Source organism: Chiloscyllium plagiosum, chromosome 7, assembly GCF_004010195.1.
Source record: "Chiloscyllium plagiosum isolate BGI_BamShark_2017 chromosome 7, ASM401019v2, whole genome shotgun sequence".
Classification (NCBI taxonomy): domain Eukaryota; kingdom Metazoa; phylum Chordata; class Chondrichthyes; order Orectolobiformes; family Hemiscylliidae; genus Chiloscyllium; species Chiloscyllium plagiosum.
This window is the reverse complement of record NC_057716.1, coordinates 10,144,385-10,167,854: the sequence shown is the minus strand read 5'-3', so window position 1 is coordinate 10,167,854 and position 23,470 is coordinate 10,144,385. Positions and strand designations below refer to the sequence as shown.

The 23,470-nt window shown below is 38.8% G+C and overlaps 1 protein-coding gene across 8 annotated transcripts in view; it reads left to right on the top strand.

The window, feature by feature from the left end:
• The window catches only part of LOC122551298 (diacylglycerol kinase beta), a 544,642-nt gene that overhangs the window by 146,133 nt on the left and 375,039 nt on the right, over window positions 1–23,470 (top strand). For all 8 annotated transcript variants that reach the window (XM_043692997.1, XM_043693004.1, XM_043692998.1 and 5 more), the window contains one exon: window positions 11,342–11,507. In XM_043692997.1, coding sequence (XP_043548932.1) covers window positions 11,342–11,507 — 166 coding nt within the window. The remainder of the gene's footprint in view (window positions 1–11,341; window positions 11,508–23,470) is intronic.

Genomic DNA, 23,470 nt, shown 5'->3' with positions numbered 1-23,470 from the left:
TCCCTTTCTTATTTCTCAGTTCCACCCAAATAACTTCCCTGGATGTATTTCCAGGAATATCCTCCCTCAGCACAGCTGTAATGCTATCCCTTCTCAAAAATGCCACTTCCCCTCCTCTTTTGCCTCCCTTTCTATCCTTCCTGTAGCATTTGTATCCTGGAACATTAAGCTGCCAGTCCTGCTCATCCCTGAGCCATGTTTCTGTAATCGCTATGATATCCCATTCCCATGTTCCTAACCATGCCCTGAGTTCATCTGCCTTCCCTGTTAGGCCCCTTGCATTGAAATAAATGCCGTTCAATTTATTAGTCCTCCCTTGTCGCTGCCTGCCCTGACTGTTTGACTCACTTCTTTTCTCAGCTATACCCATCTCAGATCGATCTCTTTCCTCACTATCTCCCTGGGTTCCATCCCGCCACCTTACTAGTTTAAATCGTCCCAAGCAGTTCTAGCAAATTCCCTGCCAGTATATTAGTCCCCTTCCAATTTAGGTGCAATCTGTCCTTCTTGTACAGGTCACTTCTACCCCAAAAGAGATTCCACTGATCCAAAAATGTGAATCCTTCTCCCGTACACCAGCTCCTCAGCCATGCATTCATCTGCACTATCCTCCTATTCCTGCCCTCACTAGCTCGTAGCACTGGGAATAATCCAGATATTACTACCCTTGAGGACCTCTTTTTAAAATTTCTGTCTAACTCTCTGTAATCTCCCTTCAGAGTCTCAACCTTTTCCCATCCAATGTCATTGGTTCCAATGTGGACAATGACCTCCCGCTGGCCCCTCTCCCCGTGAGAACATTCTGAACCCTCTCCAAGAGATCCTTGATCCTGGCATCAGGGAAACATCACACCATTCTGCTTTTTCTCTGTTGGCCACAGAAATGTCTGTCTCTACCTCTGACTACAGAATCCCCTAACACAATTGATCTCTTGGAAGCTGACATACCCCTCGTTGCATTAGAGCCAGTCTCAACACCCGAAACTTGGCTGTTCGTGCTACGTTCCCCTGAGAATCCATCACCCCTACATTTTCCAAAACAGCACACCTGTTTGAAATGGGTATATCCACAAAAGATTCCTGCCCTAGGTGCCGACCTCTCTCACCCTTCCTCGAGTTAACCCATCTGTGTGACTGTATCTGAGACTTCCACCCCCCCCCTTCCTATAACTGCCATCCATCACATACTGTTGTTGTTACAAATTCCTCATTGCTTCTATCTGTCCAACCGATCCACTCGATCTGATAAGATTCGCATCCAATAGCACTTATGGCAGATATAATCCGCAGTAACCCTTAAACTCTCTTTAAACTCCCATATCTGACAAGAAGTACATATCACTGTAAAGGCCATTTTTGCTCCTTCACAATCTACAGACCTGGAAAATAACACCGTCTTATTCCTGTACAAACACTGCCCCAGGTTAAATTAATAGCTATGGCTTATATTTTAAGTTTAATCAAGAGACTTATCTCCAAAAACATATAATCAAGAAAGAATCCACTATACTCACTACTGCAGCCTTTCTGTTGGACAAACTTAAAACAACAATTAACTTATCTGATTCTGTACTGTGAACTTCACCCAACAATTCCTCCAAGATGAGTTGTGAATTTCACTGTTTGTTAATTTTCCCAGATGCACTCCTATGCCCAGCGATACACGAATTCAAACAGCAAAGGCAGTAACTGTGCAGGTGTCCTCTCTCGCACGCGCTCTCTCTCTCTCGCGCGCTCTCTCTCTCTCGTGCGCTCTCTCTCTCTCTCTCTCGCTCTCGCGCGCGCTCTCTCTCTCCCTGCACTGTCCTCACCATGTGCTTCCTTTGTCTGCCCTTCTCCCTTTTAAACTGCTGTTGTTTTGACTTTTTTTTTTCCAAAGTTCCAAAACAATGCAACAGCATATAAAACAGTAATTGCTGCTGCTGGAATTCGAGGAAATCACCTCCAACACCTAAAGTACCTCAAAAAAAAAAGCAGCAGCTCTTACAGCCAGAAACTTTTCCTGTCCTCCATCTTGGATTACCCTGAATCCTCCTTGGTGATCCTGGATCACTGGAGAGTGGGGACAATAGAGTCAGAGGATTGGATTTCAATGATGGCCTCATTCTGGTACTGATCCCTTGATCAAGTACAGATTGTCTATTCATGAGGTTTGACCTGGCAACACATTGATTGGCCGCCTGAGGGCACAGAAAGCTATGTGGCCCCTACTTAGTCCCTCAATACCACTAAATTGCAAGTTTCTTAGGGTTAATGGGTGTCAGCTGGTTCATTTGTTCGCCGAATTAATATCTCCCTCATGCTGACAACTAGGAATCCTGTGTGAACTCATCCTGGCCTCTGACCTAATGATGAAAGTTATGCCACCACAAGGAGACTGAAGCCAGGCCTCGCCCCATGATTAAGTTGGCTCAGCTTCCATGTTTCATACCGTGACAGGCTGCATTAATCTAACTTGCACACACTTAGCAGTAATATTATGGGATAATTGAAATACTGACATAATATTATTTGACAATAAGAAATCAGAACAGGAGTAGGCTGTTCAGCCCCTTGATCCTACCCTGCCATTCAGTAGGAACATGGCTGACCTGATATTCCTTATTTCCTGCCCTTTCCCCATAATCTTTGATTCTGCTATTCTCAACAATCTGTCTATCTCGGGCTTAAATATATGCAAAGACTTTATGGCAAGGAGTTCTGAAGGCACTCAACCCCCTGAGAGAAGAAATTCTTCCCAGTCTCAGTCTTACATCGGTGCCTGTTTGTTCTGACACTACATCCTCTGGTCCTAGATTGTCCCATGAGGTGAAACATTCTCTCAGCATTAAGCCTGTCAAGCTTCTTAAGAATCTGATGTGTTTTATTGAGATCACCCCTCATTCTTCTAAACTCCAATGAGTAAGTCCTAATCTGTTCAATCTTTGCTCATAAGACAATCTCTCTCTGCCACAATCATCCCAATGAATCTTCTCTGAACTGCCTCCAATGAAATTATACCTTTCCTTAAATTAGGGGACCGAAACCGTATTCTAGATGTAGTTTCACCAGCACCTCAAACAGTTGCAGTAAGACTTCCCTACCTTTATACTCCAACCTCCTCTGAAATAAAGGCCAACATTCCATTTGCCTTCCTGATTACCTGCTGACCTTATGTGCTAGCTCTCTGTATTTCATGTGCAAGTACCCACAAGTCTGCTTGTGTTGTAGCTTTCTGTAGGTTTTCTCCATCTGGATAATACTGTTCTTTTGTTTTCTCACCCTAAATGAATAGTTTCACATTTTCCCACATTATATTTCATTTTGCCCACTTACTTAACCTACCAATATATATCTGTAAATTGCTTGTATCCCTTTTTGTAACCTGCCTTTCCACATATTTCTGTCATCTACAAATTTGACTACAGTGCATTTGCCTCCTTTCTCCAAGTCAGTAATATATATTGTAAATAGTTGCAGTCCCAGCACTGATCCTGTGGAATCTCACTGGTCACAGATCACCTACCTGAGAAATAACCCCTTACCCCCATTCACTGTATCCTGCCCATTTGCCAATTCTCTCTCCATGCCAATATACTAGAGCAACACCATGGGTTCTTATCTTTTGACTAACCTTTTGTGAGCGAGCTTGTTGAACACCTTCTGGTAGTCAAATACAGCACATCCATGAGTTCCCCTCTATCCACTCTGGTTGAGACTTCCTTCTAATACACTAATAAATCAGTCATACATGATTTCCCTTCCATGAAGCACTGCTGACTCTAGATTATGATTTTCCAAATGCACTGCTATTATCTCCTTAATAATTGATTCAAATTCTTATCCATCAATAGATGTTAGGCTAATCAGCCGATAATTACCCACTTTCTGACTCCCTTTTTGAATAAAGGTATCACAGCTGCAGTTTAACCACCTGGTGCTTCTCCAGAATCCAAGGAGTTTTAGAAAATTATAGCTAATGCATCCACTATCTCTGTAGCTACTTCTTTTAGGATCCTAGAATGCAAGCCATCAGGGGCAGAGGACTTATCTGCTTTTAGCCCCAGTAGTTTGCCTAATATTACTTCTCTAGTGATAGTATTTAGTTCCTCCCCCTGTATTCTTTAGTATTAATGGGGCATTTGAAGTATAAGTAAAGACTGATGCAAAATACCTCTTTAACTCCCCTGCCATTTTCTTGTTCCCCAAAGCAGTCTTCCCATATTTATTTTCTAAGGAACCTATGTTCACTTTGACCTCTCTCTTCCTTTTAATATATATAAAGAAACTTTTTTTTGTTAATAATTTATATTCCTTGCTAGTTTGCACTTGTTTCTTTTCTATCTTGTTTTAGTCATTCTTTGGATTCCGAATTTATTCATAATTTAATGGAGAGCTATGAATTGCATTTCTTCAAGGAAAAAATACAAATAGCAAACCTGTCATGAGGAAATTAGGCTGCTTATGTCTGTTTTGAATGTACTTCATTGTTCTGGGTTAAAAACCTGCCATGTTTAATAAGCCAAGTAATTCTACGTTCTTAAAAAATATTGTTTACTCTTCTTTTTGGGGAAAAAAAGAACAATTGCATGTTAATGTGAAATAGTTAAAACAATATTCATAACACAGTTTACGTAATAGATTTCGCTGTAACAGTAATGGTCATGACAGTCACAACCAAGATGAAATACATCTTAGTGACTAATCATCAGAATTATAGTTTGGTCCCCTCACATCTTCATCTAACTGTTTCATTATCGCATAGTTATCCTTTATCCAGGCATAGCTATCAGACAAATGAGCATAAATATTACATTGTCACAACATATCAATCGCAATCACTCCTGAATACAGTCTTGTCCTCTACATAATGTATATGCCAATTTATCAACTGATTATGTTTTAATTATGAACCAAAATTGGTTCATTTATTACTTTAATTCAAGATGAAAGAAGTAACATCAATTAATATAACAATATTTTTCTAGGTGTTGCTTTTCACTGGAAAGTGAATAAATCTCCTGTGACCTGATATAGTGAGTAGAAGTCAATGGTTGTTTATTAATTGACATTAGCAGTGATTTACATCATACAAGAAGTTGAGTTTTTTTTAATAAAGTACAGAGGTGTCAGTAATCTTGCTGGGTTAAAATTCCAATGGATAGTGCTTGACAGTAACATAATTGAAATGTTTACAATATCTGTATCTTTTAATTTGTCTTTGAAAGACAAACTTCTTTCTTTCACTCTGTCATACTTTCTGAAGTAAATAAGGGGAGTTTTAAAGAGAGCAAACAAGGCTGTTTAAGGTGCTTGCAAACAGTTAAATCCTCTCAAGATTATATTGGATAAGGACCTAAACATCCTCCACCATCTTCTAGATTTCTTTTGACGGTGATGCAAGTGAGCAGAGCACCAACCCGTTGGAGCTGTTGCATAAGTATTGAAAATATTCATGGAGGTCATGAACTTCCACTTTTTAAATGTACTGGGCTTGATGCCAGCGAACCCATTTCCTGGACTGTCAGTAACTCACCAAGGTAAATATGACAACTGCACCGTCAGAGTCTGTTCCTTTGGTGAAATGGAAGAGTTGCAGCCAAGACCAGGGGAGAAGCTGGTGCACACAGTACTACTGAGAGTATGCATTCACTGCTTGACAACTTCTTGGAAGTAAGATCACGTGCCTTGCACTTCCCTGAACTGAGGAACAGGAGGAGTGACATCAGCTCCATCTCCTCAGCCCCGTGCTGCTCCACACGGTGAAAGGGATGGATGCAGAGATCCAACTTTGAAGGATACAAAGCCCAGCTGCTTTTTTTACAGGAGAGAATCCGCTGTCTGAATGTGTGATGTCCAGTGCTGTGTGAGACAGATTATTTCATGGTGAGTTGTCATTGACATCTGCAACTTCATGGACCAGCACCAGCTCTTTGTTGGGAATTAAGAATGCCTGGAAATTCACTGAAAGCCCTATCCTCACCTCAGTCTATGGTGATCTGATGGTTTGCTCAGTGCTATTCTGCAAGGAGAGAAGGCTGCATTGTGAGTTTTCGAAATGGATTTTGTGGAGAGGAGGAAAGGGCAACTTTTGGGAAGGAAAGAGAGAGCACAATAAACTGCTGAGATTCAGTCTAGTCTGAAGAGATAGGGATTTGAGAAAGAACTTGAAGAGAGAAGAATGAACAGAGTTGCAAGTTGTCAGTCGGAGGGGTATGCAGAGCAATTCTGGGAAATGATATCAAATGTGAAAATGTTATACCTCTCCCATTTCTGGCATGCCTGAAGTCCTTGATTATTTAGGTGTATCGCCTCCAGGTTGGAGGGACCACATTTTTACTGCCGATTTCCTTGGTCACTTCAATTTGTGCCTGCTTGGTTACAGAGGTTGCCTGCTTCCTCCAGTCTTCAAAAAACATTAGCTCACCACAATGCCTCAGATCCTGCATCAGAACCTTCAGGTAAGAGTCAGACATTTGGGAAGTAGTAGTCTCCATTCTCCTCTACATTCCTGTAGTTGTTCCAGTTTCAGAATCCCTTGGACAAGGGATTCTGAAACTGAAACAAAAATCTCCTTGACAAGAAATCCTTCCTTTGACAAAACACTGTCATCCCATCTGTCCTCTCCAATTGCTTGGAGAACCCAGAGATACTAATACTTTGACTTGACTGAAGAGCCATGGCAAAGCCTATTCCAGTTGTCAACAGGCTTCTGATCCATTACAGTCCTCTCCATTTCGGCAGGGACCATCGATTGAAAATTCAGCCCACTGGTTAGAATCTGTTTTTAAAAGTTGACTTATAATTCTGTTCATTCAATGGAGATCCATGTACTAAAATTTCAATTCCAAATACACCATAGATACACTGAGATCTAAAATGAGGCATGTTTTGACTTTTCAACTTGTCAAATCTTGGTTGAAAAGTAAAACAAATTGTTACCTTTCCTCGTGTTTGAGGTGGGTCAGACACGGCTTCATGCCTTTTTGCTTTAGGCATGATTAACTTTCTCTTTAAAAAGAAGCATCCACATAAACTTCGTCTGAATAATTCGAAATATTTCAATCAGATTTTCCTTTTGAACAATTAAAATCAATAAAAAGAGATCCACTGGAAGCTAAAAACATTTTCTCACTCGAGCTGACAGAATACTATTTTCATGATATTTCCATTTCTTTGGGGCTGCAAATTATTTCTTCTAGAAGAAGGTCTCTGAGAGTACAATTTGATTTTGTCACATAAAGTTGGATGTTGACTCACTGTTTTTAAATACAACAGGCATATTGCACAACAAATATGTTGCATTCAAAGTCAGATTTATTCAAATTGTTCAAAACATATGTCGAGTGTTTTGCAGTTGCTTTGGTAACATACACGTTGTTGCACCTGAAGAAACATTCTTCTTGGAGATTTCATGATATCATTATGGCAGGATTAATCATCTCCATTGGATTCCTACAGAAACAAATATGACAAGAAGATATTATTCTATTTGTATAGTATATTGATGGGGCAACACTTAGAATATGCTGGAGATTCTGAAATCTTATAAATGGTTCAGGGAAGAGGCTAGGAAAGATTTCAATTGGCACTTAACCTAAACAAAGAAAACACAATGAAGTTTGGAAGCCATGGAAAAATTGAGTTGATTGTCAAATTGGCCTCCCTTCTCCAAGTCGTTTGAAATTATTCTGACCTTTCATACGATCCAATGCTGTTGGCAAAAGAAAAGATGAACTGAACTGATTAATTTTGAACTACCAGCATGTACCAATATGTTACAAAACACACTTGGTTAACTCCAGCTAGTAATGCTACATTTATTTTTTAAAAATATTTGACCTAGAAGTACATACAACCTATTGTTCACTTTAATATACACTTCAGCCTTACTATAAATAGGTTCATCAGAGCTAGATGTATGCTATGTTATTGAAAGCAATTGTTGCATACCATAACAATTATTATTACTGTTTTATTTTATTATGTGCTTAGTTACAATGAACATTCACACCAGTTCACTAGAGCTCAATTGGGGAAATCGCAGTCGATGAAGTGCTGAATAATTAGTATTGGAGTTTGCAATTAGCGTTTATGCTGTCACTTTGCTCTGGTGTAGGTTTCCTTGTGATATATTCAGCAGGATATGCTCAGCATTTAGCTGCATCACCAAAAAAGTTCAAAGAAAGTACAGCACTCAACCCAAAATTAAGCAAATACACTTTGTGTATAGAGAGGGTTAGTCTATTGAATTGTGGAAAAGTATTGTTTCTTTTAATGTACAATTCGTAACTAAGTTTGAATATTCGTGAACTGCATTATCATCTTAATTATGATCTGCTTGTTAAAAGTAGATTAACAACTTTCTTGTCTATAACTAGGGTATGATTGAGAGTACTTCCTTCCTGATTTTATAATGGCATGGCTGAAAATTGAGTGAATCTTGACCACAATGTCATAAGTACAGAAATTTAAAAAAACACAACACCAGTTGTAGTCCAACAAATTTATTTGAAAGTACAAGCTTTTGGAGCATTGCTCCTTCATCACTTAGATTGGGGCTGTAGGTTTGGAATCATTAATATGCAAATCCCAAAGCTACTTTCAAGTCACATTCCCGAGATAACAAGGTTTTATTTAAAAAAGTGACATTCTCAGCTCAGACAATGCATTAAAGGTATGAGGTTGGAGTCAGTCTGTATCCTAACCATGGGTCAGACGAGTTTTGTTTCCAAAGTAGGAATTGATAAAATGTCACAGTCAGTCCATGTGACATTTCATAAATTCCTACTTTGGAAATAGAACCAGTCGGTACAAGGTTGGGATACAGGCAGACACTAACCTCATACCTTTAATGTATTGTCTGAGCTGAGATATCACCTTTCTCGATGAAACCTGAAATTACTTCAGGAATATGACTTGAAAGAAGTTTTGGGATTTGTATATTAATCAATCGAAACCTGAACCTCCATCCTAAATGATTAAAGACTTAACAGCAATCTAGGTTTGTTCAATGCATTGCATCAGTTGTACGACACTTTGATGTTTTATGATAAATTTTGTTCTCTATACTCCTGCCCCACTAACTTCCTGACAAAGGAGCAATGCTCCAAAAGCTTGTACTTCCAAATAAACTTGTTGGACTGTAACCTGGTGTTGTGTGATTTTTAATTTTGCCCACCCTGGTCCAACACCAGCACTTTCACATCAGTTAAACAAAAATGCTGTAATAATTAGGGTTGCAAATAAATTGGTTCTAATGAAGCTTCACAATGAATAGGAGTATTGCTGGAATATATTCAATATTCACTGTATTCAAGAAAAATACATTTTTAGATTTAAAGTCATTTAGTGGCTTGGGGGAATGTGGGAATATGACATTGGGATAGAGGGTCCACTATAATTTATATTGAATGGAAAAGCAGGTTTGAAAAGCTGAATGGAGAATCGATGTTTCGGGCAAAAGCTCTTTATCAGTGTTCTCTGGACAGTAAAACAAGGTAGATTTGGGTTCCCTTTCCTCTTGCAATTCAGTCAGCTTTCGTGAGAATTGCAGGGGGTTTGGGCTGTCGTAGCTTGCTGGGAGTCACTTGCTATGTGCAGCTGTAAAAGTGGTTCTTTACTGGTTGAGGAAATAGAATGTTGTCACCATTCATGAATTGTACCACAGCATGAGTCAACAACTTCAAGAGAAGAAACTAAAGGAAAAACAGATTTAATAAAGATAAGTTTAGAATCTCTTAATAGACATACAGAACACTTCAATTTGCAAGTGAATGTTTTTGTGGCTAGCAACCTATTGGGATTGCAAAGTAAAATCCATAATTTCAACCTAAGTAAAGACTGGCTTAATCTGCAACATTGTTGGCTTTTATTTCTCTGTGATGTGCAGTGTCCTGCATTTATTGCAGTAATAAAGAGGGAGCTTAAAATTGCATTGTAAAGGTGAAAGAATAAATGTCAAGTCCTAAGATAAGTTATATACGTCACCTTTTGATTTCTTTGAATTTTGAAAGGATTGATGTTTTTATAACCTACTCAGATTCAGTATTTAATGCATTTTTTATAAGCATTGCTTAAAAGTAGTTAATGCTTTGCACTGAGTTTTTGTGGGCACAACATTGTTTACCATTTTTCATACAGTGCACCTTTTTCAGGAAACAATTTAAATGAATTATACCAGCAAGTTTGTATTAGAACACTATTCAAAAGATGTGAACGCTTTGGAGAAGATGCAAAAGAGGTTTCCCAGGATGCTACCTGGATTGGAGTGCATTAGCTAAAAGGAGAGGTTGGACAAACTTGGATTGTTTACACAAGTGTGTTGGAGATTGAGGTGCGAACTGATAGAAGTATATACAATTGAGAGGCATGGATTGGGTGGATAGTAGGAGTCTGTTTCCCAGAGTGGAAAGGTCAAATAGAAAGGCATGTAGGTTTAAGGTGAGAGGGGCAAAAGTTTAAAGGATATGTGTGAGGAAAGATTTTTACACAGAGGGCGGTAGTGTCTGGAACGCACTTCCGGGGGAGGTTGTAGAAGCAGATACAAGAATATTTAAGAGGCATTTAGACAGACATGGAATAGAGGGATATGGACCATGTGCAGGCAGATGGGATTAGTTTAGAATAGCGTCATAGTCAACACAGACATGGTAGGCCGAAGGGCCTGTTCAAATACTGCACGGAGGGTTCTATGTTTTAGCAACTCTATTATGTTAAACTGATTACTTATACCACAGGTAGAATTAGCAAATAGACTCTTAAGATTATACAGCTGCAGTTAATAAAATTTAGTAATCTGAAAAATTAGTAATCCAAAGCCTGCTCCAGAGCTTTAATCCATACTTGCTGTACCTTTTCCTTGTAATATGTCTGTGCCATGCAGACTACAATTTTGATTTTTTTTGTGCCACCACATACAGGATGAGTATTAAGATAATGACTGAAAAGTTTCCTCAAATACATGGTTAATGCAGGTTGTAGTGTGTTCTACACTGTTCATGTACATGGATGTACATGTAATAGTGTAGGTTAGATGGGCTTCAGATTAGTATGACAGGTCGGCGCAACATCAAGGGCCGAAGGGCCTGTACTGTGCTATAATGTTCTATGTTCATTTGAAAATATTAAGCCACAATAATACAGGTATATGGGGCATAGGAATTTGCAACATCTAATTGCTTTTACTAAATTAATGATGCATTAAAATAGGTGTGGAAGACTTGTGACCCAAGAAATGTGCTTTTCAAAATAATTTCATTTATGACAAAACCTGGTACTGTTTACTATTCTATATGAAATTGAATGAGTTGTTGATTTTGGATGCCGTTTGATTCATGTAATCTTTTTTTCTTGTCACCAGCCTATAGACTATGAAGGTTTCAAATTATTCATGAAGACATATCTGGAGGTGGAGATACCAGAGGAGCTCTGTCAGCACTTATTCATGTCTTTTAAAAGGAAGACATGCCAAAATTCACCAGAATCCCAGAGGCATGGCACAAGCAATTCACAGTTCAACCTGTTAGGTAAGGACTAGAGCTAATATGGTATCAAATTTCTAGAAAACCTAATGTAGAAATGGTGAATTTTAGAATTGGGATCACAGGAATGTGGGAAAGCTGTTTGCATATAACCAAATGTGATTGGTTATACTGTTGTCTCATATTTGGTTATGATTTGACCAAAGCAAGTTAGTGTGTGCTTTTGCAAAACAAAGTTTAAGACTATCTATTTATTTTTCTTTAAGCAACTAAACTGTTCAGAACATTATGATCGGCATACCTTCAGAAGGCAATTAAGGTGTCTTATTCAGAAACATCAGTGCAATTCAACTTTTGATACAAATTCATCAATGCACTATCGCCTGGAAAATTACAGTTTAGTTGCCAATGTGTGTTACTGTTTAAAATGGTTACAGCAACCAGTATTTGAACATCGTCTTCTCTGTTAGTAGCAGTTGCTATCTCCCATTTTTCCCCAAAGAAGAATCTTTTATAATGAAAGGAGACATTATCTAGAAAATCCGCAATGCCAAAGTGAAGAGCTTTTTTTATGAAAGATTGTTGTAATTTAACATTTCTAGCACTGACGTGATTTTGTTTTGTTAAGGTCGGAGTACTACTTTAGCAGATTGCTTGTGTGTTTAATGTTACCACATAAGAAATTGACCTAGTTATTTCTGTGCTGTGACCATGTCAATATTTCCATTTTGCGTTACTATATGGCTATAACACCATTAGGTCAGGCTATTTTTAACAAGCTATTTATAACTGCTTGCCTTTCCGACATGGGTGATATGTTTTGGAGGAAGAAGGGAGTACAAGAACAGTACATTAGGCACTTAAGATAAAAAGTGAAACTAAAGTTAATTAAAGTGGGAGACATAACAAATGTATGAGTAAAACATATGACAAAAGAGCAGGTTAGGTAATGTGATCCACTTAAGTTGCTTACACAAAGATGTTGCAGTGTACTTTCAGTACTGCCTGTCACATTTTCCCTTGATAACTGTCACCCATCCAAAGCCACGACACCACTAACCGTACATGCCCACTACACTGCCTACTCGCTTGCACAGAAGACTTTCCCACCAAACTGACAGGTGGTCAGTTCCATATCCCATGATACCTGCCCCTTACATTCCAGGAGGAAAATGGCCCACAATAAGACAAGGATTCAAGACTGTTAGTGAGCTGCCCGACATTATGGTCCTCAGTACTATCTTGAGAGAATCCTGACTCCAACTGTCCAAAGTGGCTCAATAAAAATGAAAGAACTATGGATGCTGTAAATCAGAAGCAAAAACAGAAATTGTTGGAAAAGCTCAGTATTCAAAGTTTGTGCGAAGATTTGTAGCTCTGGTGCTCGTTGTTGTGGTTCTGTTCGCCGAGCTGGAAGTTTTTGTTGCAAACGTTTTGTCCCCTGGCTAGGCGACATCATCAGTGCTTGGGAGCCTCCTGCGAAGCGCTTCTTTGATGTTTCCTCTGGTGTTTATAGTGGTCTGTCCCTGCCGCTTCCGGTTGTCAGTTTCAGCTGTCTGCTGTAGTGGACACGACCAGCTATCCTTAGTAGCCACACACGCAGACAACAAGCAACATGAATTCGACTGGGACAACACTACTATCATAGGGCAAGCCAGACAGAGAACAGCCAGGGAATTCCTAGAGGCATGGCATTCATCCACAAACTCCATCAACAAACACATCGACCTGGACCCAATATACCAACCACTACAGCGGACAGCTGAAACTGACAACCGGAAGCGGCAGGGACAGACCACTATAAACACCGGAGGAAACATCAAAGAAGCGCTTCGCAGGAGGCTCCCAAGCACTGATGATGTCGCCTAGCCAGGGGACGAAATGTTTGCAACAAAAACTTCCAGCTCGGCGAACAGAACCACAACAAGCTCAGTATGTCTGCCAGGATCTGTGGAGAGAAATCAGAGCTGTCAGATGCTAATGTCTGAGCACGTGGGTGCCTGTGGCTGCTGTCTATACAGCATACCCAGGGATGTTGGTATTCTGTTTCCAACATGGAGGTAGGTCAGATCAAGTGGGGATGATTTTCATCTCATGCTGTAAGGAAAGTAGGTTAGTAAATCCACCCTAATACTAATCTTCTAACGTTATATCAATTTGGGAGTCATTATTTTGGATGGCAAATTAAACTTCTAATATCTTATTTAAGAAAGATGACACTGAGAAATTTATAGGCCAGTTCTGAAGATTCAGAGGACTCAAGGCATTGACACTGTTTTCTCTCCATGGAAGCTGCCACTCCAGCAGAGTTTCTCCAGCAATTTATGTTATCGCGTTTGTTTCGGATTTCCAGTATCTGCAGGTCTTCAGCTATATAATAAAACATCAGCCAGTTAGCCTAACATCTGATGAGAAATTACTCATTAATAATTGAACGTAGACTGACCAAACACCTTGAATATTTTCACTTGTTCAGAAAGACCTCGCATGGATTTGGAAAGGGCAGGTTATTCCTGTCAACTCTGATCATTAGTTTTAAAATGACGACTAAAGTAATGGACAGTAGAAAATGCTTGGTGCTACAATTTTGGTGAACACCTGTAACTTTTTTTTAATAATAAAATAAAATCCAAAATCCCAGTTATTTACCAGAAGAATGAAGCCACAGATTTCACACTTTTAAAAGCAGAAGAAGCTCTACTACACAGGAGTCTAACAAAGCAAACACTAAATACTGGTGTTAAAGGCCTCCTAATGGTCTTCATGCTGAACGTTGACAACTCAGTCTGAATAGCACCAATCCACTGATGATGTTGTCATCAACCTATTCTCAGTTTTTATAGTTTACTTGTGTTACACTGCTACCCTCAAGTTTTGGGTCCTCGCCTCTTTGTATAGTTTCAGTCTACTCAAAAATTTTGGTTTTTAAATCTCAGTTTCAGTTTCTTAGAAGCTGGGAAAATATGTTTTCTTCCTTGGTTTCCTTTTTCAATTAGAATCTGCCTCAAAAAAAAAACCCAGAGTTTAAAAGCACAGATTCTATCACACCATTATGTGAACTTATCACCACCATATGATAAACAGCATGCATGAGAAATTTTCTTTGTTAACATTGAAGTTCGTGGAATTGAAGGTTGATTTGGTTTGGAAATTGGCTGAGCAACAGGAGACTGAGATCAGAGTAATTGATAGGTGTTTTTAGTTTGCATGATGTGACTACTGATCGCCTATAAATGTGTTGGGGCCTTAATGACTCACTATATTTATGAATAAATTGGGATAAAAGCCACATATGGCAAAGATATGAATATGGATGGCACTGTAAACCATGCCAATGGAAGCAGCAATTTCCAAAGATATTGATGGATTAATTAAATGGGCAAAATTGTGGTATATGTTAGAAGTTGGATTCTCACCACAGCCTGTGTTGATGTATGAGCTATCTGGTAGATTGACTGCCATCATCCTCTTTCCTAGTAGAAGCCTATGGTCTAGTTTGGCAGAGGAAAGCTACTGATAAGACACAGGAGAAGTCAGTAATTTAGTTCACTGATGATCTCTACATTCAACGACAGAATCCTCAACTCCATTTTCATGCCTTTTTCCCCATAACACATGACTGATTCAGCACATTCAATGCTAAGATAGATATTTAATGATTCAGTCTCTGCAGTCCTCTGTGGTAATTAATTCCACTGATTGGCTACCCTCAAAAGAACTTCCTCCTCATCTCAGTGTTAAATTGGCTCTCCTTTATTCTGAGATGATACCCTCTACTCCTCCCTGGACTCTCCCATAAGGGGAAACTTTTAAGACTGAGATGAGGAAGAATTTCTTCTGAGGGTTGAGAATCTCTGGAACTCCTTGCCACTGAGAGCTGTGAGGGCAGAGTCCTTGTGAATATTTAAGGTTGAGATAGATTGTTGATCAGTAGGAGTATGAAGCAGTTATAGAGAAAGGGCAGGGAAGTGGACCACGAGAAATGTCAGATAAGCCATGATCCTATTGAAGACTGAGTAGGCTCAAGGGGTTGAACAGCTTACTCCTGTTCCTATTTCTCATGGACCCCTTACTCTGAGATTATGCTTCCGGTCCTGGTCTCTCTCTCTCTCATGCAGTAGTCTAACGAAAAGAGGCTGTTGTCTTCAGCAACATGTAATTTGTTGCATGATAGGCAACTGGGTACAAGTTACATTGATATGATGGACAGAGTCTCAGTAACAATGAGGGAGATCTTCATGTAGGTCTTACTCGTTTGAGCAGTTCTTTTCCCTCAATCCATTTGGCATCATCGTATTGGTCAATGCTTAATGCAGTGCTTGGTATTATCCATTTTCAGACCCATACATCCTTCTACCAGAATAAATGTATTTCAGTCTCTGAAAATGTGAAGTCATCCTCTTTAGAATGATGCAATGGAACAAAGTGCTTTTTAAATGATAAACTAAGAAGAAGTTGAGGTCTCTGTACACAGACTATCTTTGTATCTATCCACAACATGTAAATAATTAAATTGATCAATACAACTCCGCCTTCACAAAGGACTAAAATGGAAGTGCTTGGAAGTCATGCTACAGCTACACAGAGCCTTAACTGAACCATGCTCAAGTTCTTCTGTTCACTTTTGAACATCACACCTTTGAAAGGGTGAACAGCATAGATTTACCATATTAATGCCTAGACACCAAAGGCTAAATTATGAGGAATGTTTCTGCCAAGTAGAATTGTATTCCCTACTTTTGCAAGGTTTCATATTGAACTGAGCAAAGTTTTCAAAAGATTGAGCAGAACAGAGAGGGCAGAGGGAGAGGAATGATTTTGACTGAATTTTGGGAGTTCTAGGACTATGGGCATAGTTAAAAATTAGAACCTAAACATTAGAGACTGAATTTCAGAAGCATTACTACATCCAAGATTGTAATTATCTTCCTCAAAAGACAATTGATGCTAGATCATCTGTTGATTTGAAATTTGAGATTGATAAGTTAAGAAATGTAATGATAAAAGCAATAGGTTGAAAATTGGCCATAGTGGTGGTAAATGTCAGAACAGACTCGGAATAAATGGCCTCAAATTCTCATTACTTTAATTGTGTGCACTTTGACACTAACTTCAATGGCTGTCTAACTGCAAGCAAGTATTAAAATCCAGTTCATTCCTATTCCGAACTCATGTTCACAGATGTCCTTGTATTTACGACTCAAGCCACTGAAAAAATACTCTTTTAAATATTCATTTTGTTCTTCTGACCATAACTGTATGTATTTGAATATAATAGTGGTGCATTGAAAATTTATACCATCCAGGTCAGGCGCTCCTTATGTTTGGATGGCAATCTGCTAATTAAAAATGTTTGTTGCAGACTGTGCCAGTATTGGTACACACAGACGTTCAGTTTTAAAATGTTGAAGTATCAACAGATGACAAAAGAATTAATGAAGGGCACTGAAACGTTAAAGGTTGTTGGCAGTCAGTTAGTCAACAGTCTCAGCAGCCTGGAAGCTCAATTAAAAGGATTCATGAATCATGTCAATATGACAGCTGTAATTTCAATTTGGAAGTTCTGTTTATTAATGAGAAATATCAGCATAAATTAATGGATAACATCATGTATGTTTCAAAATGGATTTCACCTGCTGCTAACTATTATCACAGACTCAGACAGTCAGCATTTTTAATTACCTGAGCTCTCCCTCAAAATTATGCCCTATTAAAGGACAAATCAGTTTTCAAAATGAGATGGAGAGAGAAAAATATTCATTTTAATATAATGATGGAAGGTTTCTAAAATCAGTGTCAAGTTTTCAGTTACATCTAGGATAATATTCGGTTCATTTGTCATGTTTTTGCCAATGGTGTGAAAGCATTATCTGGATGTATTGCAGAAGCTTCTAATTCTGAGGCATTAGGGGGTGGGAGTGGCCATCAAAGCTGATGTAAAACGGCAAAAATTGACAGCGTGGTCAACCTGCCTGATTGTCTTTCCATCAATTAGTATCATATTTCTCTCTCATGCCATACTTTATTCAGCTCATTGTCTAGTTGTCTTTATCTCTCCAATTCACATTTTATCACAGTAAATGTGCAATTTATATTCAAGTTGTTTTGTTAGTATCTGATCACCTGAATCTGATGTTTTTTTAAGCAATTAGCTGTTTTGTACAGAGCTTCTACTAAATCTACTATGCAATACAACAACAATGTAATATCCAACCAAATCTGGAATTGTCCAAATTCTTGGTGTTATTTTAGTCCAACAACAAGATACACCTTAGTGACTAGTTGTTGGCTTTTGACCTTCAAGTATATTTTTGGTTAAAATAATTAAAATAAAATTGCTTGAAGTCAGTAAATTCTTTACCAGCCCATAAGTAATTCAAAACATTTATAAATTGAAAGTATTAAAATTATTCAGCAAATTTATTTTTGTAAATTTGAGTGAATTAAATGGTTTATTTGTTTATTTCTGTCTTGACACACCAGATTAAAATAGTCATCTTTTGTTTTAAAAACCAAAACCATCATTTTTTAAAAAACATTGTTTTTGCTAATGTTCCTTAAGATTCTATAAATCCTCCTCAGTAGTACTGGCAAGTCGTTCTGCAAGGATGTTTATTCAGGTTGTCATCAGTTGCAACTCACCTGGTCTAAACCGATTTCATTTCCCGCTGAACAGGTCTCAATTTCTCAGGAATATAAAGCCCCTCCCACCCACTTTTTCATCTACTCTCCGATAATGCATGAAATGCACTGTACTCAATGCAACAATAATGTAATATCTAACAAATAGTGTAATTTTTGTCCAACAAGGGCGTGGCACTGTAGATAATTAGAATTTACTATCTTTAAAATCTTACTTGCTGTTTTTTTTTTTGCTAGTTACCTAAACTTTGCCTGAGGAACACAACCTCTTTTTACGATGTAATCATTGATACCAAGCTGGACTCTGATCGCTGGCTGTTCCCTTTATCTTTCTCCCCCTCTAGACTGCTCTGCAGTTGTCATCCCTGACCCTGGTACCAAGGAGGTAACATCTTTAACATGCCACCCTAGATTCAGCAGGAATGTGGCAGGAGAAAAGACTGTCTACTCCCCTAATTATGAGAATCCTCCTCTCTATTGCTTTTCCAATCTTCCTTCTACTGTTCCTCCTTCACAGATGAGTTGATCATTGAGCTACAAACCTGGCTCTGGCCATACTTACAGGAGGATTCTTCACTCTTACCAGTATAACTGGTTGGAGAGCAAGTCTGCCAATCATCCACTTCCTCTTTGCCTGCCTACCCTTAGGCTGAAAGTTGGCCATATCTAGAAACCAGTTATCCATGAAACTCAGCCTCAGTGCTGTACCTCCGTGATGCCAACTGCATCCAACATTTTGGGAAACTAAGATCCAAAACACAGCTGGCATCACTTGCTTATCTGGCTACCCAGGATACAATAAATGCCCTGGACTTCCTACGTGAACCAGGATGCGCACTTCATGGATCTGCAAAGCTGTGCCATATCTCTAATGGTATATTAATTGACATTTTCTGAAGTAATCACAACACTGTCCCTCACCCAAGCGTCTCTACTCCAGGGCTTCTGTCAGACTAATTAGCATTATTACTGTTACATGGAAACAATTTCACCCTGCTATGCTCTTTGTTGACTTCCCTTTGATATTCTGCAATCCTCATCATTACTGTTTGGATTTTAGCTAATACTTTTATACAGGTGGAGTTGGATGATGCGGAAAAAGTGAAAATAGCTGGTTTTGGCATAGATGTAGGATCAAAAGCTTGTCTCAGATTAACAAGATTGTGATTTAGTCTGAGCAATTGTTAGGAGGTGGGTGGAGTTGAGGGTTAGGGAATGAAGTAACTGGTTTTAGTACTTACACAGTCATAGAGATGTACAGTACACGAACAGACCCTTTGGTCCAACTTGTCCATGCTAACCAGATATTTTCTATAAATGAGCATGAGAATTACAAAATACTCTGGGATATAATATGTAGTGAGTGATCATTTTAATTCAAATCACTTTGTTAAGTATGCTTTTTCTGTTGTGTGTTTTGATTGATTAAACTGGCACACATTGCAACATTAATTATTTTTGGCTCTTTTTAACAACTTCAGCATTAAAATTATTCAGCTCAGCAAAGACTTTGCAGAAGTTGACAGATTGAGCCCATATTATCAGATTCATTCTTTCACACAATGTGTGAACTGAGCCACTTTGCATCGCTTTTCAAGGTACTGGTTTTTCCCGTAATCTCTTACATCCTTCTGATATGTTCTTACATGGTGAATTTAGAATTTATTCACCTTATAGATTCAATATGTACAGCTTTTTGTACATCTGTGTGTTTCTATATCTCTGGTGAATATCTCTATTTTGCTTATTGTTTGATTATGTTTTGCCTTTCTGTTGGCTAAGTAATTAGAGAAAATGTGATTACTTGCTCCATTCATTTGTTCATTAAATTGCATGCAATCAATTTAAAAATCAAAGTTCTTTGTACTTAACTGTACAAAATAATTTTTGTTCATTTTATGTATTGTTCTATTTACTTGCTGGTTCAAAAATAGTTATAAAGATAAGCCCAGCAGTTACAGACCAGTCAATTTAACTTGGTGATAGAGGAACATTTGGAAATAATTATTTGAGATAGGATTATGAGTCACATGGAAAATGTGTTGAATTTAGAAGAGGATGAATTCATTAAGATGAAAATAGTCCAACTGACATACTGGAACTTTGTATTAAAGAGGCAGTGGAGAAAGTTGATGAGGGCAAATTCTGTTCATGTTGTGTATATTGATATCCTGCAGTAATGTAATGTGACTGAGAACATCAGTCATCTTCCTTTGTGCTATGGAGTGCCTTTCCCATGATTCCTGTTGATGGCAGTACATGTCACTCTTAGTCAAATACTGTCTAGATGTCAAGGGCAGTCACTCTGTGGAATTCTGTTTTGTCAGTGCTTCGACAAAAGCTGACATGAGGTCTGGAACTGAGTGTCCCTGGTGAAAAACAAATCAAGGGGCAAGTGCCAATATAACTAATAAATTGTAAGAATGTTTTGTAAATGAAACAAAAATAGCTTACACTTTCCATCTACATTCAGAAATTTTTTTTTAGTTTAGTGTTTTATAATTAGTTTTTAAAATGATTGAAAATATTTTTAATCATTCTTGATTTTTTTTCAATAAAATGACATGAAGTAACCACTGTATGATTCATTTCTAAATGTGGTTAATATAATCCTGAAATCCTGATTTGTGGGTTTATGCATATGAAATCAATGTTTATACATCATCTAAAACATGTTCTAACTGTCAAGGCAATTTCATCAAAATAATAAAATTTGGATGCGTTTTGAGTGGCTAACCAATAAAATTGTTGCAATGGACATTGTGGTCATTGGTTAGCTTCAAAGAACATTCGATTTCAATTAAAATGTTGATGTGCTCTGCATTGTTGTTCATTCATTCAGACAGGTAGGTATTGCTAGCATTTATCTCCACCTTTAACAGTCTTCAAGATGGTGAAGGTAACCTGCCTTCCTGAATCGTAGTCCTGTAGTCCATGCGGTAGAGGTATGCTTGCAGTGCATTTGAGCCAGCGATGTGAAGGAACAATGTTATAGTTCTGAGTTGGGATTGTGTGTGACTTGTTGGGAAATGAATGTGATGATGTTCCCATGTGCCTTTAGAAACTTGTTTTTGTTGCTGGTTAGGTGAACATCTCAAAGTCATTTGGGGGATGAGTAAGAGTAGACTTGGTGAGCCACCTTCTTGAACCACTGGAATCCTTGTGGTGTCGGTGCACTCTCAGCATTGTTAGGAAGAGATTTCCTGGATTTTAACCCAGCAACAGTGAGGAAACGGCAATTATAGTTCTGTGGTGGTGTGCATCTTGGAGGGGAATCAGTGGGTGGTGGTATTCCATTGCCCTTGCCTTTCTATCTAATAGATGATCTGGGTATGGAAGGTGTTATCCAAAGAGCTTTGATTTGCTGCAGTGTATCGTGTGTGCAACATGCACTGCATCCACTGAGAGTCAAAATAACAGGAAGTGTTTTTTTTTAAAAGATAGATAGAACGTAGAACAGAGAACATTACTGCACTGTACAGGTCCTTCAGCCCTCCATGTTGCATCAACCCCTGGAACCAATTTGAAAACCATCTAACCTAGACTATACCATTCTCGTCAATATGCCTATCGGATGACCATTTAAATGTCCTTAATGTTGGCATGTCTACTACTGTTGTAGGAAGTGCATTCCACACACTACTCTCTAAGTAAAGAAACTACCTCTGACGTCTCTCCTATATCTATCACCCCTCAATTTAAAGCTATGTCCCCTCATGCAAGCCATTGCAATCTGAGAAAAAAGGCTCTCACTGCCCAACCTATTGAAACCTCTGGTTATCTTATATGCCTCAATTAAGTCACGTCTTCTCTAGTGAAAACAGCCTCAAGAAGCCTCAGCCTTTCTTCGTAAGACCTTCTCTCCATACTAGGCAACATCCTATTAAATTTCCTCTGAACCCTTTCCAAAGCTTCCACATCCTTCCTATAACGCAATAACCAGAACTGTACGCAATACTCCAAATGTGCCCACACCAGAGTTTTGTAAAGCTGCAGCGTGACCTCATGGTTCTGAAACTCAATCCCTCTACCAATAAACGCTGACACACCTTATGCCTTTTTAACAATCCCATCAACCTGGGTGGCAACTTTCAGGGATTGATGTACCTGGACACTGAGATCTCTCTGCTCATCTACACTACCAAGAATCTTACCATTAGCCCCAGTACTCTGCATTCTTGTTACTCCTTCCCAAGGGAATCACCTCACACTTTTCCGCATTAAACTCCATTTCCCACCTCTCAGCCCAGCTCTGCAGCTTATCTATGGCCCTCTGTAACCTACAACATCCTTTGTCACTATCCACAACTCCACCGACCTTAGTGTCATCCGCAAATTTACTAACCCATCCTTCTACACCCTCATCCAGATCATTTATAAAAATGACAAACAACAGTGGACCAAAACCGATCTTTGTGGTATGCCACTAGTAACTGAACTCCAGGATGAATATTTCCCATTAACCACCACCCTCTGTTGTCTTTCAGCTAGCCAATTTCTGATCCAAAACACTGAATCACCCTCAGTCCCATGCCTCTGTATTTTGTGCAATAGCCTACCATGGGGAACCTTACCAAACGCCTTACTGAAATCCATATACACCACATTAACTGCTTTACCCTCATCCACCTGTTTGGTCACCTTCTCAAAGAACTCAATAAGGTTTGTGAGGCACAACCTACCCTTCACAAAACTGTGTTGACTATCCCTAATCAATTTATTCCTTTCAAGATGATTATAAATCCTATCGCTTATAATCCTTTCCAACACTTTATCCACAACTGAAGTAAGGCTCACAAGTCTGTAATTTCTATGGTTGTCTCTACTCTCCAGTTGAACAAGGGAACAATACTTGCTATTCTCCAGTCTTCTGGCACTATTCCTGTAGACAATTATGACATAAAGACCAAAGCCAAAGGCTGAGCAATCTCCTCCCTGGCTTTCCAGAGAATCCTGGGATAAATCCCATCCAGCCCAGGGACTTATCTATTTTTACACTTTCCAGAACTGCTAACACCTCCTCCTTATGCACATCAATCCCATCTAGTCTAGTGGCCTGTATCTCTATATTCTCCTTGACCACATTGTCTTTTTTTTCTAGTGTGCATACTGACAAAAAGTATTCATTCAGCACTTCCCTATCTCCTCTGACTCCACACACAACTTCCCACTACTATGCTTGATTGGCCCTAATCTTACTCTAGTCATTCTTTTATTCCTGATATACCGATAGCAAGCCTTAGGGTTTTCCTTAATCCTATCCGCCAACGACATCTCATGTCCCCTCCTGGCTCCTCTTAACACTCTCTTTAGGTCTTTCCTGGCTAACTTGTAACTTTCAAGTTCCCTAACTGAGCCATCACATC